This window comes from Schistocerca americana, chromosome 1 (assembly GCF_021461395.2).
Source record: "Schistocerca americana isolate TAMUIC-IGC-003095 chromosome 1, iqSchAmer2.1, whole genome shotgun sequence".
In the NCBI taxonomy this organism is placed as follows: domain Eukaryota; kingdom Metazoa; phylum Arthropoda; class Insecta; order Orthoptera; family Acrididae; genus Schistocerca; species Schistocerca americana.
This window is the reverse complement of record NC_060119.1, coordinates 177,126,336-177,144,579: the sequence shown is the minus strand read 5'-3', so window position 1 is coordinate 177,144,579 and position 18,244 is coordinate 177,126,336. Positions and strand designations below refer to the sequence as shown.

Here is an 18,244-nt window from a genome sequence, read left to right as displayed (position 1 = left end):
ATTTCTTTTAGCACTTTTCATTATTCACGGGCAATTGCCAATTTTCGTACCATACAGACATCTTTTCTAAATCATTTTGCAATTTGTGTTGATCTTCTGACGACTTTAATAGACGATAAACGACAGCATCATCTGCAAACAACCTAAGACGGATGCTCACATTGTCTGCTAAATCGTTTATACAGATAAGGAGCAGCAGAGAGCCTACTACACTATCTTGGCGAACGCCAGAAATCACTTCAGTTTTATTCGATGACTTTACGTCAATTACGAGTACTACGAACTGTGACCTCCCTGAAAGGAAATCACGAATCCATTCAGATAACTGAGACGATATCCCGTAAGTACGCAATTTCACTACAATCCGCTTGTGTGGTACAGTGTCAAAAGCCTTTTGGAAATCTAGAAATACGGAAATCAATCTGAAATCCCTTGTCAATAGTACTCAACATCTCGTGTGTGTAGAGAACTAGTTGTGTTTCACAAGAACGATGTTTCTATATCCGTGTTGACTATGAATCAATAGACCGTTGTTCAAATAATGGTTCAAATGGCTCTGAGCACTATAGGACTTAACTCCTGAGGTCATCAGTTCCCTAGAACTTAGAACTACTTAAACGTAACTAACCTAAGAACATCACACACATCCATGTCCAAGGCAGGATTCGGACCGGCGACCGTAGCGGTCGCGCGGTTCCAGAATGTAGCGCCTAGAACCGTAAACCGTATAGTTTCATCTGTGTGCTTTAGTTTCTTGAGTGTCTGCGTGATAATTTAATATTTAATAGGCACGGTTGCCGCTTGTTCGTTTGCGTCGGAAAGTAAACCGATTTTGTGACAAGTTCCTAATCAGTAGCAAATAATTTAGTCTCATCTGAATGCTTTGGCAGTTCGGTTTTTTTAATCTCTGCGTATTAATCTAATTTATTGGACACAGTTCTTGTGCTTTACTGCACGTCGACAGTAGAGTTCCGTAGAGCGTGTAAATTGTCCTTGTTTGCCTGTGTGGTGTAATTTTCCACGGTCTTTGGTATGTATAGGGACTGTGATTGCTGAGTGCGGATGCGAGCCGAGTTGGTGACACTTCGCTGTCAGCTTGAGGTTGTGATGGTCTCGGTTGCACAGCTTGAAGCTGAAATGGATGGGGATCACTCTTGTGGACCGGTCGTGCGGATCCAACGGACGTCCAGCATGTCTGAGTCCGCCGATCGGTCCTCACCGGTGGACAGCCCAGTTACTGCTCGCACGGAAGTTGACCCCCTCACCTGTGGTCGAGTAGGGGGTCGCTCCGGGGCGCAGCACGCGGCGACAGACTCCCCAGACGGCTGCACGTGAGGCCTCCCCGGTTTTTCCGACAAACAGGTTCCAGGCACTGTCTGTGGCTGACACCGTCACTGCGCCAGATGCTGTCGCCTGTCCTGTTTCAGAGGAAACCTCTCAGCCTGCAAGATCCGGACAATCGCAGAGGGTGGGATTATTGATAGTTGGGAGCTCCAATGTTAGGCTCACTATGGGGCCCCTTAGGGATATGGCTGCTAAGGAGGGGAAGAAAGCCAATGTCAACTGCGTGTGCATACCGGGTGGAGTCATCTTAGACGTGGGAAGAGTCTGACCGGATGCCGTGAAGAGCACAGAATGCAATCAACTGTATTTGGCGGCTCACGTCGGAACCAATGATGTGTATCAGTTCGGATCGGAAGAGGTTCTCTCTGATTTCGAGCTTACTTAGTGTAGAGTGAAAATATGTCTTTACAGATTAATGGAAAAGGCAACTCGGTTCTATACCAAAGAAGAAGACGATAAAATGCTAAGACAGAAGCTACACTGAAAGGAAATAATCAGCTATGTGCTACGAAATCGTAATGCAAAATACACTCTCTTTGCACTTGGAGTCCTTAACAGTAAGGAAGGCATGGTATTCTTACAAATGGATTATGATTTATAAACAATTCACTTTTCCGTCTCAGTTTCCAAACTGTCATCTTCAGTTTGAATAACAAATAATGTACATTGATGTACACAAGCTTAGACCGCTGAAAGTCAATAAATAAGCTACACTACTTGATTATACAAAACATCTAGTATTTCTTACGTCATAAATTTATGAAGAGGGATGACATTAGCCAAAGCTATAGACTGGGTTTTGTACCTTCTTTTTCGAAGAGCGGTTTTAAGTGCTGTAGTGTTGTCAGTTTCATGTAAGAGTGGTGGCGGCCACAGTGCTGGTATCCACTTGTCGTATGGCCCACCAGGCTGAATGCAGGCCGCTGGACCAGAGTCATTGGCGGTGATTGGCTGGGCGAGGTGGGGGAGGACGGGGAGCAGCCCATTATTTCGCCTCCAGGTTACGCTTCGTGTTTAGTCTCTGCATAGTTCAAGTTCTTATCATTAGCTGCCCATTTCTATTTCCACTGGTGATAACTGACCATTACTATTTCCACTGAAGTGCCTGTTACCAATTCCACTAACGACGTAAGTCAAACTAATGGACAGAAGAAAGGAAAATGTTATTCATAAGGATAATGCATTTTGTTTAAGAGGTGTAGTTGATGCCTATGTAAAATAGATTATCAACGAAAATGGTGCTCAGTCACTTGACACTCGATATCAACCAATCTTTAGTTCTGGAATAATATTTCAATTGACATGTTGTATTCCATAACATACACATGACAGAAAAGAAGATAAAACTATCAATTAGTCAAAAGTTAAGACGGCTAAATGTTTTACTGTAATAACCAATTTATTATTACCCATCGAATTTTTTTGATTGTAAGACTCTCCAAGTGTTATCGAATATTCACTAAATAGCATTGAATCAATTCAGACCAATTCTCTGCAGGCCCCAGTCAAGCCACAATTTGGGAAGTCTTTCTAAACATTATTCATATTACAAAAAATATGCAATTCAGAATGAAAAATGTTTTATGCCTAGTAAAATAAGCAAAAGAAACACGTGTACCACAGCTCCAAAAAAAAGTAGTTCTCAAGCTAAAGGTTACTTTTGTTAATGTTAAATAATAGGAACGCTTTTCAAACAAATAGAGAGCCTACGGCAGCCTGGGGTGAGAGACAATATCAGCTAATAAGGCTGTGGGAACGAGGGAAGGCGGGATGGCGAGCTAGCGGCTCTTAAGACAGGAGGGAGAGGCTGGACAGCGACGTATCCGTACGGCCAGCCTGCAGGTTGGATCAATCACTATCCACCCTATAATCGCAGCGCGTATTTATTCATGAACAGCTATTTCGGTCCCATTTTGCTATTAAATGTAAACATGACATCGGTGTGATGCTATCTTCGCCGGTCATGAGGATAAATGACTTCCAAAGTGGACCACTTACAGTCATACAACATTTCGTGCCACAGTCAAGTGAATTTGGTAGTCTCCCAGTAATATACAAATAATTTACGGTATATAATTTACGGTATATTGATAATTTTTACTTATGGACCGTTTGACAGCAACTGAATAAAACACAATTTTAGTGCCATACGCGTTTCGCCTTTATTTTCTGCAAGGCATCATCAGTGGCCTGGAATATGTACATATGTTTGCTATTTAATTTACAGTTTTGTCACTGTACCTATAGGTTATAAACAGTTCTGGTGGTTGGTACTTTTTAAGTAGTAATGATTTGAACTGTACTTACAGGTTGCGTAGACTATTTCATACATATTACGCTCCTGTTGCATTTTTGGTGTTGTTGTACTTCTTATGAATGCCAATTTGAGGATTTTTTCCCACATTCCACAGCACTATGAACTGAACGCTTGTTTCAATGCAATGTTTTGGTTTCTGTTCCCGACTGTCAAATGTTTTTGCCAAAGATCGAATGGTATTGCCAAACTTTGGAGTGTAATTATTGAAGTATCTGTGATCTGTTCGTATATATTTTCTAGCACTCTTTTAATAGAACGTTTACGTTTTGCAACTCTTTCTATGCAGATGAGAGGCCGCTGCACCCCGGCACTAATTGGCCGCCTCCCTATTAGCATTCTGCCGCAACCACTGCGCCACTGGTGATTATATATATATATATATATATATATATATATATATATATATATATATATATATATATATATATATATATATTGTGTGTGTATTTTGGTGTGGTATATTGTGTTTTATTCAATTGCTGTCAGACGGTCCATAAGTAAAAATTATCAATATACCGTAATATTACATGCAACTGAGGAAGACAGGATTACAAAAGTTGAAGATGACAAATAATTTAATTTAATACAAATCGCTGCAGATATAAATGGTTGACTATATCTGCAGTTTCAATCCTCAGATGATGAGTAATGTAACACACGTACCCCTTGGATGTACGAATGTTGATTCTCTGGTAGGTAAACCAGCATACCAGTGTATCTATTGACAATGGAGAAAATACAGTGCAAAATGTCATTCAAATTTAGGAGAAGAAAGTATAAGTAATCAGTTTAGTTTTTACCTGTTGTTATGCTATCATTATTAAAATGACGCAACTGAGAAGAAATAAGCACAAATGGCTTGGCTCTGAGCACTATGGGACTTAACATCGCGGGTCATCAGTCCCCTAGAACTTAGAACTACTTAAACCTAACTAACCTAAGGACATCACACACATCCATCCCCGAGGCAGGATTCCAACCTGCGACCGTAGCAGTCGCGCAGTTCCAGACTGAAGCGCCGAGAACCGCTCGGCCACCAGCGGCCGGCAAATAAGTACAGAAAAGTAAGTTAAATCAATGAGCACTTACTGAAATAATATTGATTAATGAGTTCAGTATAGACTGCAAATATTTTAATTGCTAAAATTCAGACATGACTGCTTTCTATGTTTGTCATCATCACGAAGTCAGATATCTGATATACAATATCAATATCTTGTTACAGCACGTGCTTAGCTTACAACACTATTCATGTGTCAAGTAAAAAAAAAAAAAAAAAAAAAAAAAAAAAAAATTTGTGATTTGTAATGAACTCATTAATGAAAGTACCAAAGTGAATGATGATTCTAATGTCTCCTTTGTTAATGCATTAAATTGCATCACTCTGAAAGTAAGTAAAATTCGACAGCCAAGGCTTAGCCTAAGAATAAATACTTGCGGCGATTGTAAACACCTATGATTACAGAAACGAACACAAGAATGAGGCCGAAATTGATGAATGTTGTTTAACAATGGTCATATTTTAGTGTTGTACGTGTGCCACTAACATGTCGCATCCCTTGAGTTACGACCCCCTGGGCGACAGCCGTGATCCACTTGCTCGCTCGCCCCGCCTGCGTAGCCTGGGCACAGTGCAGCGGCTGCGAGACGGGCGGACTGCAGCCAGTTTGCGTGTGCCCGCCGCTGTTTATCCTCGGCCAGTGCTTAGCATGCAGATGAGAGGCCGCTGCACCCCGGCACTGATTGGCCGCCTCCCTATTAGCATTCCGCCGCAACCACTGCGCCACTGGTGCTATTCGCAACCCGTCTCAGTCGTTCTCAGCCACACGGCGTGGTAACTCGCATTCCACTGACTGTCAAGTTTTTAGTCTGGCAAAGTTTCCTGTACTGAAACGCACGACGACAGATTTCCAGCTTCCCAGCTTCTCTACACATTTTTTCTAGCACTCTTTTAATAGAGCGTTTACGTTTTGCAACTCTTTCTATTTACGGAAAGTGCTAAAGCCTCACCGAGATTCGGGTAAGGCGATCACTCCTAGTACAAATGGATGAATATTCTGTTCACAAGGCGGGTAAGGCAACGGCATACCACTTCCAATAGGACTGTCCCTACAAGAATCTATGTGTTCACGTTAACTTTCAAGCTGTTGATCATTTTGCAAAAACAGACATAATGTCTAATAGGATAATAGCAATCAGTGAATTTTACAATGTACTTATAATCCGTCTGCTTATGTGACGCAGCATGTGAAAGTTGCTGGATTTGGACGGGTCACTCCTGTAACCGAAATATCACATCTGAAGATGGTTCAAGATGAACCGAAACCGGTCATATGAATAAAAATTTTGCAATCAAGACGGATCATAAGTACACTGTTGATCATTTGCAGCCTTTACTGGAGAACCGCTTCGGGAAAACAACATATGCAAAGAAGCTTGCGTCAACAGTTTGAAACAGCCATTTCAAACACATATATCTGTGACAGACCGCAAAGCTTTTCTGAAAGCGTTTGTCTGGAGTGTAGCCTTATACGAAAGTGAAACAAGGGGAAAAAACATCAGATAGGAGAAGACAATATAAGCCTTTTGAATGTGGTGAGACAGAAGAATTTTGAGGAGTACGTTATTACACAGTGTAGCTAATGAGAAGGTACTCAACTGGGAGAGAAAATAGTTCAGTCGTACAACTTGGGTAAAAAAGGAATAAGTTGATAAACACATACTTAGGCATCAGGGAGTAGCTGATTTGGTAACAGAGGAAAGTGCGGGATAAAAATTGTAGATGGAGACCGAGGCTTCAATACAGTAAGCAATTTCAACTGGATGTTGGTCGCAGTATTTACGTGGAGATGAAGAGACTTGCACAGGATACATTAAAAGGTGAGCGGGAGCTGTATCAAACCAGTTTTTTCGAGTGAAGACCACATCAACAACAAACTGGCAACTGCATTTTTAATATAAATCTCGTCAAATCGAAACATAAAATTGTCATATATCACGAGAAAATAAATTCTGGTAATTAAACATAATCGTCCGACCACTGTTATCATCACTGATTTACTAGTCTTCGTTAAAAAAAATGGCTCTGAGCACTATGGGACTTAACATCTGAGGTCATCAGTCCCCTAGAACTTAGAACTACTTAAACCTAATTAAACTAAGGACATCACACACATCCATGCCCGAGGCAGGATTCGAACCTGCGACCGTAGCGGTCGCGCAGTTCCAGACTGTAGCGCCTAGAACCGCTCGGCCACCCCGGCCGGCCAGTATTCGTTCAGTTTCAAGTAGCGCTTTCTGCTACTCCAGACGGAAAACATTTCACTAGTAGGTGATGTTCCGTGAAGGAATGTTTCTCTAGTTTTTTGCTTCCTGAATGTTCCCAAATGAACAATCAAATTTCAATTTGTTGTACCAGCCATTGTACTATCAGTGATGGCGAATCAATGTAGGACTTGTTATATTGTGATTAACAGATAGCAGCTTTTTATATAGCATTTGCGACAATGTTGGCAAACACTAAGATCAAATGACTGGAATAAGGAGTACCGAACAAGGAATCAAACATGAACTTTGGCTGTTGATAATGAATGAGAATAACGCGTTCTTCCCGTAATATTATGAAATAATTATGTGCCGCACTAAAATGGGCGATAAAGAATTGAAATTTAATTTATAAAGTTCTTAAAACCGTAGTGGTGTTCGGTTTTCCGGTAAGAGTACCCACTTTAATCGTACATTAGTGACTATCTGCGAGCACGCTTGTACGTAGACTGTTCACGTTGACATTTGTATGTTAACAGTAACAAGGCCTCACGAACGACAAAAAGCCGTCACCAGTTTTCTTCGTAAGTTAATTCACTGGGAAAAATAGATTCATACGCAACACCGGAAGTCTAACGGGACAGCTGCACTTGCATAGTTTGAGTTTACATTCTTCTCTTATAAATTCTACCTAAGTGGTACTGCAGTCTCCTACAGCAAAATGTAATTGCTCGGCAATGTGGTACTCTCTAAACTTCTCGGAAGTGTCTTTCAAGTTAGCCGATACAATCTACGTAACTGAGTGTCGTATGAAATAAAGGAAAAGGGAAACCGAAGAAAGTCCCTGCAATGATTTCCGTGCCAGTACCAATTGGGACTATCAGTGCGGAGGCGCTAGATGATAATGGTGTTTTTTTTATTTTCAGAGGGTAGCCGCTGTCCTACGCCTGGTTGCACGGGGCAAGGTCACGTCACTGGACTCTACTCGCACCATCGCAGGTCAGTAGGGCTGCTTCACTCCTTATTCATACTATAAAAACATTTCAGTGTTCTTTTGTTAACTTATATTACATGTAAATGCCAACAGCCAGAGACTGTGGAGAGCAAAATGGTTTTGTTTCAGTATTTTTAATAGGGGATTCTACTCCAGATACATTGCTTAATATTTTCACGTTGAAACTATTAGTTTGTGGAAAACAAAGAAAGTTTACATTCAGTCGTTCACTTTTTACGTAAAGACGTACTCTCTCTTACATGCAGCTTATCCGGATGCCCAAGAAAAGACAAGGTGACACCTGAAAGTAAGTGTCCTCTACCTATGTAATCGCTTGTTTATCGCTTCCCTTGGTTTTCTTTGCGGGGTAGAGAGCTAGCTTATATTTTATTCATTCGTTCGCTTTCAGTAGTGACTTAGCCAGAAACCACTTTGTTTTGCTTCTCGTGTGGGCATGCAATAGAATCTGAAGGTCAGGTTGAGTATATACACCTTTACGTTGTTACACGGAAACGTGATTGTTTTGAAAGTACTCCCGTTTCTCCCCTTTCACCCATAAAACATCTGTGAGTAATGTCTTCCCCCCTCGCACCACGCGCACGACTCGTATTCAACTAATATGGAAATAAAATGTGTTTTTCGAACTTTCCCTTCGAGTTTTCACTTTCAAACTTGCGCCGTTACGAGCGCCAAGTTTGCTGCAATCAATAGACTGCTACTGTCGTTATTTTCTTTATGGTTTTACTCTCTACCCGCCCTTCTTTTTCTGTTTCTCTTTTCTTTCGCCGGTTATAAAGGTCGACTGTATACTCAAGCGGGCCTCCTTGTGATTCTGTTGTATAGTCCTGGCGATGCATGAGACAATTCTGAAATGCCCCACCCCCGGTTGCAATGGGCGGGGCCATGTTAGCTCCAACCGGAACACCCACCGCAGCCTGTCGGGCTGCCCGCTGGCCGCCGCCTCCCGGCTGGCGGCGCGCCTCAGCCGCAAGCAGCAGCAGCTCCACCAGCGCCTGCCCCCAGGTGAGTCTGCGGCCCCGCCTTTGGTAGCATCGGGGGTCGACTACGGCGGTCGCAAGTCTTGAGTTCGCTGCGTGAAACGGGACCGCAACTCACGTGACTCGATAAACACGTAAATAATGCTACAGCTCAAAGCTTAGTGCAAACTAGACCAGGGGTCTCCAAACTTTTTAGTCCGCGGGCCACATTTACTCCTCCACGAAGTCATAAGGGCCAAGACCTACCAAGTGGGATTAAAGCACCTTAGCACTCCATGATCACCGTAATGTAAGGCTAAAGGAAAGATGAAATCGCAAAAATCTAAGGATGTGGGAATAGCTAGCACTGAAACGAACTACGATTTTTATTTAATTACATAATTTTGATTGGTGGACGTATCTGACCGAAATTCTGGCGTATTTTATTCTGACGAATTTCACCGACCAAAAAGTATGTCACTGCACATTCTTCTCGAAAGCGTCCTGCAAAGTTAACGAAATCTCAAAATCATTGTTAGCAACACTATTACTGCAAGACGTATTTTACAAGGTAATCAAAAGAAAGTGAAACCTCGCTTAAGAAGCGTCTTCCATAATGACATCTACATCTACATCTAGTCACCAAAGTGGCGTCCATTTGAAAGTCTTGCACCAGACTCGTGAGTAGAATAAAATGCAAAGAATTTTTTTACTTAAAATATTTTTGCCAAACTAGTCTGTTAACCGTTCTTTTTATTCCACTATCGCACGGAGAACGATCTGTCTGTTCATTGTGGATAGCCACAAGTTTAACCATGACCTTCCGCTTTGTAAAGATAGAGCTCCGACAATGTCGCGGTGTACTGGTCGCGATAGCCCTCGAAACTCAATTGTTGGCAGTATAGGTACCACGTCAAATATTTGGCGGGCCGGATACCGGGGATGTCCGCCCAGCTAAGGCGGGCTAGTTTGTAGGCCCTCGCGGGCCAGTTTCGGCCCGCGGGTCGTAGTTTGGAGACCCCTGAACTAGACTCCATAGCTGCTCCAATTAGAGGTGGAAGCGTGAACAAATTCTGGTCCTGCATAAAAGTGAATTTACTAATGTTATTAATTTCTTGTTGGGTTTACATTCCCCTGCAATAAGATCTCAAAATACATTAACGAGATCTTAAATAAAGAACTAACGCTCTCCAGAGGTATGTCTTTGATATTACACGGCACTTTGTCAAACAAGTGTTACGGCTTGGGGCTATATACGACCTGCAACCTTTTTAGAGACAATGTGTCATCAATTTCTTCTTTTTCTCCTAGCAATGAAAGCTCAACAACACCTCTTCTTGTGAAATATAACCGTATCAAAAAAATGTTCAAATGTGTGTGAAATCTTATGGGAATTAACTGCTAAGGTCATCAGTCCCTAAGCTTACACACTACTTAACCTAAATTATCCTACGGACAAACACACACACTCATGCCCGAGGGAGGACTCGAACCTCCGCCGGGACCAGTCGCACAGTCCATGACTGCAGCGTCCAAGACCGCTCAGCTAATCCCGCTCGGCATAACCGTATCAGACAGCTCTTTTTTTTGCGGTAAAAACTAGAGAATCATGTTGCTTGCGGAACTAGATACGATACAGTAATCGTCTTCGAGTATAGGATGGAACTTTACAAATAACCGAGAAGGTTACACACTGTACGACAGTAGAAATTGACACCCTTTTACGCGAAAACCTAGATTTGATTATTATACTGTGATATTTGCGTGATAATAATTCTATTTCGATCAGCATTCAGTTCAAAGAGTAGACCTTTATCGGTATTTTATAGACAGTAGTTCCGAATACGGACGTAGCCAAGTGAACGAAGGTACAGCGCAGTGAATATCTAGGTTATTCTAGCGCTTGAAATTTGACAAAAAATTCTCAAAATTGAAATAGGAACGGCATCAGATCATTTACTACACGCAAATTCCGTGAAGGGGTCTGTAGGGGAAAGAAACACTACATCAGTTCAGGCTAGTAACATATTAGCGAAGGTAAAGATAAGAACAGCACACTCATCAGAAGCCTATCAACGGATGAAGCAGCCGATCAGGAGAGGATGGAGGAGTAAGGAAACGGATGAATATCGAAGACATACACCTTCTCATTTTCGATTCCACATCTTCATTGTCTATTGTTACCGTTTGTACTTCATTAGCTTTCAGCTTACAATTTTTGATTCTTCGGTGAAGACGTAATTGAAAGTGCGAACGGTTTTATTCCAAGACTTGTGACTCAGTTAAGATTAACTCCCTTTTCCTAAACGAAGAATTAATCTGGGTGTTAATGCACTTCTCCCAGACTTAAACAGGAAGAGAATAAGTACATTTCTTTTCCTTAATTTCCATTCACGATTACAGACTAGACAAACAAATTTGTGTATTATTCTGAGTTTCTTTTTATATTTACATCACTCACACAGATTTGTACATTGTGCTACAACTGGAACTTTTTACTTCACCACCGTATTACTCTGTAAAATGAGGTAATGGACAAAGCACAATACGTGATAACTTACTAGACATTTCGATATAATCTCCTCTCAGCTCGACTAGTACCTAGTATTGTATAGAGAGAGATCTCATAAAGTATAAACTCTGCAACTTGTTCGTATGGACAACGTACTGATACTCTGAGCTGTCTTGTCTTCGCCGGTAGCTGACATACAGTTATGTTCTTTCTTTGAGTAACTTCCATTGAGGGTCTTCTATGCTAATTTAAATGCCTCGTTCAGAAACTGAAATCGCCACCTTACGCAATACATTTCATTTATATCTCCTGTCGTAAAAAGACTGCTGAAATGGTGTTGGGAAGGAGAAAACGAAGAAAACGTCAAACTTCATTACGTTGTGCCTCAGTAGGGAGCAGATACAGCTCAGTATTGAACATCCCCGATGCGACCAATTGTGCCCTAATCCATATTCGTTTTACATTTGTGTTATTAATTATGTAGCTATACAACTGTTTTTTTACCTGTAGTCTATTATTATTATTATTATTATTAATGATCTTATTTTTACAGCAGCATGTCAACGTAGTAGTACCAGTCTTTGGCTTTCAAATCCTGTGGCTACTTGTTAATAATTTAAGTTCCATCAAATATCGTCAGAACAAGTGTGCTGTGACATGATGAAACTGCGTAAAATTAATTTTGGATGGATTTTATACTATGGGTCCATCAAATTTCTTTACGACTCGTCAAACCACATTTAACTTAATCGATAGCTTCGTGCTAATAAGGTGCCTCCTTAAACTGTTATCCTTCAAAAATTAAGAAAGATAAAAAATACAGCACATCGTAGACTCCAACTTGATAGATCGAATTGTCAGCTGAGGTCTGTGACCTAAAGAGTCGTAGAAAATTAGCATCATATTAAGCACTTTCTGAAAACCTGGGACAAGATCAGTACATGTGACTGGAGATCATATCAGAATCCCCAAAGTATAATTATGATGCTGTCCCATAAAATCAATCTAGAGCCAATACAACAATGAAGTTCATAACGACTATCTCTCCTTACGCCAGAATGTGAACAGTTAATATACATATAATGTGCTAAGCCCCTCCATGAATCATGGACCTTGCCGTTGGTGGCTAGGCTTGAGTGGCTCAGCGATATACGTAGATAGCCGTACCGTAGGTGCAACCACAACAGGGGGATATCTGTTGGGAGGCCAGACAAACGTGTGGTTCCTGAAGAGGGGCAGCAGCCTTTTCAGTAGTTGCAGGAGCAACAGTCTGGACGATTGACTGACCTGGCCTTGCAACTTTAACCAAAACTGCCTTGCTGTGCTTGTACTGCGAACGGCTGAAAGCAATGGGAAACTACAGTCGTAATTTTTCCTGGGCGCATGCAGCTTTACTGTATGGTTAAATGATGATGGCGTCCTCTTGGGTAAAATATTCCTGAGGTAAAATAGTCCCCCATTCGGATCTCCGAGCGGGGACTACTCAGAAGGACGTCGTTATCAGGAGAAAGAAAACTGGCGTTCTACGGATCGGAACGTGTAATGTCAGATCCCTTAATCGGGCAGGTAGGCTAGAAATTTTAAAAAGGGAAATGGATAGGTTAAAGATAGATACAGTGGGAATTAGTGAAGTTCGGTGGAAGGAGGAACAAGACTTCTGGTCAGGTGGATACAGGGTTATAAATACAAAATAAAATAGGGGTAATGCAGGAGCAGGCTGAATAATGAATTTAAAAAATAGGAGTGCGGGTAAGCTACTACAAACAGCATAGTGAACGCATTATTGTGGCCAAGATAGACACGAAGCCTACGCCTACCACAGTAGTACAAGTTTATATGTCAACTAGCTCTGCAGATGATGAAGAGATTGATGAAATGTATGATGAGATAAAAGAAATTATTCAGATAGTGAAGGGAGACGAAAATTTAATAGTCATGGGTGACTGGAACTCGACAGTAGGAAAAGGAAGACAAGGAAAAGTTGTAGGTGAATATGGAATGGGGGTACGGAATGAAAGAGGACGCCGCCTGGTTGTGTTCACCACAGAGCATAACTTAATCATAGATAACTCTTGGTTCAAGAATCATTAAAAAAGTTTATATACGTGGTAGAGGCCTGGAGCCACTGAAAGGTTTCAGTTAGATTATGTAATGGTAAGACAGAGATTTACGAACCAGGTTTTAAATTGTAAGACTTTCCAGGGGCATACGTAGACTCTGATCATAATCTATTGGTTATAAACTGTAGATTAAAACTGAAGAAACTGCAAAAAGGTGGGAATTTAAGAAGATGGGACCTGCATAAATTGAAAGAACCAGAGGTTGTAGAAAGTTTCAGAGAAAGCATTAGGGAATGATTGACAAGAACGGGGAAAGAAATACAGTAGTAGAAGAATGGGTAACTCTTAGAGACCAAACAGTGAAGGCAGAAAAGGGTCAAGCAAGTAAAAAGAAGAGGGCTAGTGGAAATCCTTGGGTAAGAGAAGAAATATTGAATTTAACTGATGAAAGGAGAAAATATAAAAATGCAGTAAATGAAACAGGCAAAAAGGAATGCAAACGTCTCAAAATTGAGATCGACAGGAAGTGCAAAATGGCTAAGCATGGATGGCTAGAGCACAAATGTAAGGATGTGGAGGCATATATCACTAGGGATAAGACAGATACCGCCTACAGGAAAATTAAAGAGGCCTTTGGAGAAAAGAGAACCACTTGTATGAATAGCAAGAGCTCAGATGGAAAACCAGTTCTAAGCAAAGAAAGGAAAACAGAAAGGTCGAACGAGTATATAGAGGGTCTATACAAGGGCGATGTACTTGAGGACAATATTATGGAAATGGAAGAGGACATAGATGAAAATGAAATGGGAGATATGATATGCGTGAAGGGTTTGACAGAGTACTGAGAGAACTAAGTCGAAACAAGGCCCCGGGAGTAGACAACATTCCATTAGAAGTACTGACAGCTTTGGGAGAGCCAGCCCAGACAAAACTCTACCATCTGGTGAGCACGATGTATTAGACAGCCGTAATACCATCAGACTTCAAGAAGAAAATAATAATTCCAATCCCAAAGAAAGTAGGTGTTGACAGATGTGAAAATGACCGAACTATCAGTTTAATAAGTCACGGCTGCAAAATACTAACGCGCATTCTTTACAGACGAATGGAAAAACTATTAGAAGCCGACATCGAGGAAGATCAGTTTGGATTCCGTAGAAATGTTGGAACACCTGAGGCAATACTGACCCTACGACTTATCTTAGTAGCTAGATTAAGGAAAGGCAAACCTACGTTTCTAGCATTTGTAGACTTAGAGAAAGCTTTTGACAATGTTGACTGGAATACTCTCTTTCAAATTCTGAAGGTGGCAGGGGTAAAATACAGGGAGCGAAAGGCTATTTACAATTTGTACAGGAACCAGATGGCAGTTATAAGAGTCGAGGGGCATGAAAGGGAAACAGTGGTTGGGAAGGGAGTGAGACAGGGTTGTAGCCTACCCCCGATGTTATTCAATCTGTATATTGAGCAAGGAGTGATGGAAACAAAAGAAAAATTCGGAGTAGGAATTAACATCCATGGAGAAGAAATAAAAACTTTGAGGTTCGACGATGACATTGTAATTCTGTCAGAGACAGCAAAGGACCTGGAAGAGCACTTTGAACGGAATGGACAGTGTCTTCAAAGGGGAGTACAAGATGAACATCAATAAAAGCAAAACGAGGATAATGAAACGTAGTCGAATTAAATCGGGTGATGCTGAGGGAACTGTTGTTGTTGCTGTGGTCTTCAGTCCTGAGACTGGTTGGATGCAGCTCTCCATGCTAATCTATCTTGTGCAAGCTTCTTCATCTCCCAGTACCTACTGCAACCTACATCCTTCTGAATCTGCTTAGTGTATTCATCTCTTGGTCTCCCTCTACGATTTTTACCCTCCACGGTGCCCTCCAATGCTAAATTTGTGATCCCTTGATGCCTCAAACCATGTCCTACCAACCGATCCCTTCTTCTAGTCAAGTTGTGCCACAAACTTCTCTTCCCCTCAATCCTATTCAATACCTCCTCATTAGTTACGTGATCTACCCACCTTATCTTCAGCATTCTTCTGTAGCACCACAATTGGAAAGCTTCTATTCCCTTCTTGTCCAAACTAGTTATCGTCCATGTTTCACTTCCATACATGGCTACACTCCATACAAATACTTACATCTGTACTCGATGTTAAAAAATTTCTCTTCTTGAGAAACGCTTTCCTTGCCATTGCCAGTCTACATTTTATATCCTCTCTACTTCGACCATCATCAGTAATTTTACTCCCTAACTAGCAAAACTCCTTTACTACTTTAAGTGTCTCATTTCCTAATCTAATTCCCTTAGCATCACAAGATTTAATTTGACTACATCCCATTATCCTCGTTTTGCTTTTGTTGATGTTCATCTTATATCCTCCTTTCAAGACACTGTCCATTCCGTTCAACTGCTCTTCCAAGTCCTTTGCTGTCTCTGACAGAATTACAATGTCATCGGCGAACCTCGAAGTTTTTACTTCTTCTCCATGAATTTTAATACCTACTCCGAATTTTTCTTTTGTTTCCTTTACTGCTTGCACAATATACAGATTGAATAACATCGGGGAGAGGCTACAACCCTGTCTCACTCCTTTCCCAACCACTGCTTCCCTTTCATGCCCCTCGACTCTTATAACTGCCATCTGGTTTCTGTACAAATTGTAAATAGCCTTTCGCTCCCTGTATTTTACCCCTGCCACCTTCAGAATTTGAAACAGAGTATTCCAGTCAACATTGTCAAAAGCTTTCGCTAAGTCTACAAATGCTAGAAACGTAGGTTTGCCTTTTCTTAATCTTTCTTCTAAGATAAGTCGTAAGGTCAGTATTGCCTCACGTGTTCCAGCATTTCTACGGAATCCAAACTGATCTTCCCCGAGGTCTGCTTCTACCAGTTTTTCCATTCGTCTGTAAAGAATTCGCGTTAGTATTTTGCAGCTGTGACTTATTAAACTGATAGTTCGGTAATTTTCACATCTGTCAACACCTGCTTTCTTTGGGATTGGAATTATTATATTCTTCTTGAAGTCTGAGGGTATTTCGCCTGTCGCATACATCGTGCTCACCAGATGGTAGAGTTTTGTCATGACTGGCTCTCCCGAGGCCATCAGTAGTTCTAATGGAATGTTGTCTACTCCCGGGGCCTTGTTTCGACTCAGGTCTTTCAGTGCTCTGTCAAACTCTTCACGCAGTATCTTATCTCCCATTTCGTCCTCATCTACATCCTCTTCCATTTCCATAATATTGTCCTCAAGTACATCGCCCTTGTATAGACACTCTATATACTCCTTCCACCTTTCTGCCATCCCTTCTTTGCTTAGAACTGGGTTGCCATCTGAGCTCTTGATATTCATACAAGTGGTTCTCTTCTCTCCAAAGGTCTCTTTAATTTTCCTGTAGGCAGTATCTATCTTACCCCTAATGAGACAAGCCTCTACATCCTTACATTTGTCCTCTAGCCATCCCTGCTCAGCCATTTTGCACTTCCTGTCGATAACATTTTTGAGACGTTTGTATTCCTTTTTGCCTGCTTCATTTACTGCATTTTTATATTTTCTCCTTTCATCAATTAAATTCAATATTTCTTCTGTTACCCAAGGATTTCTATTAGCCCTCGTCTTTTTACCTACTTGATCGTCTGCTGCCTTCACTACTTCATCCCTCAGAGCTACCCATTCTTCTTCTACTGTATTTCTTTCCCCCATTCCTGCCAATTGTTCCCTTATGCTCTCCCTGAAACTCTCTACAACCTCTGGTTCTTTCAGTTTATCCAGGTCCCATCACCTTAAATTCCCACCTTGATGCAGTTTCTTCAGTTTCAATCTGCAGTTCATAACCAATAGATTGTGGTCAGAATCCACATCTGCCCCAGGCAATGTCTTACAATTTAAAACCTGGTTCCTAAATCTCTGTCTTACCATTATATAATCTATCTGATACCTTTTAGTATCTCCAGGATTCTTCCAGGTATACAACCTTCTTATATGATTCTTGAACCAGGTGTTAGCTATGATTAAGTTATGCTCTGTGCAAAATTCTACAAGGCGGCTTCCTCTTTCATTCCTTCCCCCCAATCCATATTCACCTACTATGTTTCCTTCTCTCCCTTTTCCTACTGACGAATTCCAGTCACCCATGACCAATAAATTTTCGTCTCCCTTCACTACCTGAATAATTTCTTTTATCTCATCATACATTTCTTCAATTTCTTCATCATCTGCAGAGCTGGTTGGCATATAAACTTGTACTACTGTAGTAGGCATGGGCTTTGTGTCTATCTTGGCCACAATAATGCGTTCACTATGCTGTTTGTAGCAGCTAACCCGCACTCCAATTTTTTTTATTCATTATTAAACCTACTCCTGCATTACCCCTATTTGATTTTGCATTTATAGCCCTGTAGTCACCTGACCAAAGTCTTGTTCCTCCTGCCACCGAACTTCACTAATTCCCACTATATCTAACTTTAACCTATCCATTTCCCTTTTTAAATTTTCTAACCTACCTGGCCGATTAAGGGATCTGATATTCCACGCTCCGATCCGTAGAACGCCAGTTTTCTTTTTCCTGATAACGAGGTCCTCTTGAGTAGTCCCCACCCGGAGATCCGAATGGGGGACTATTTTACCTCTGGAATATTTTACCCAAGAGGACGCCATCATCATTTATCCATACAGTACAGCTGCATGCCCTCGGGAAAAATTACGGCTGTAGTTTCCCCTTGCTTTCAGCCGTTCGCAGTACAAGCACAGCAAGGCCGTTTTGGTTAATG

At 41.3% G+C, this 18,244-nt stretch overlaps 1 protein-coding gene across 1 annotated transcript in view; it reads left to right on the top strand.

Moving 5' to 3' along the window:
• LOC124613988 (trithorax group protein osa-like) overlaps window positions 1–18,244 on the top strand; it is a gene marked incomplete at its 5' end in the record, with an annotated part of 283,482 nt that overhangs the window by 47,913 nt on the left and 217,325 nt on the right. The window contains 3 exons of the mRNA XM_047142819.1: window positions 7,852–7,924; window positions 8,186–8,226; window positions 8,763–8,942. Coding sequence (XP_046998775.1) covers window positions 7,852–7,924; window positions 8,186–8,226; window positions 8,763–8,942 — 294 coding nt within the window. The remainder of the gene's footprint in view (window positions 1–7,851; window positions 7,925–8,185; window positions 8,227–8,762; window positions 8,943–18,244) is intronic.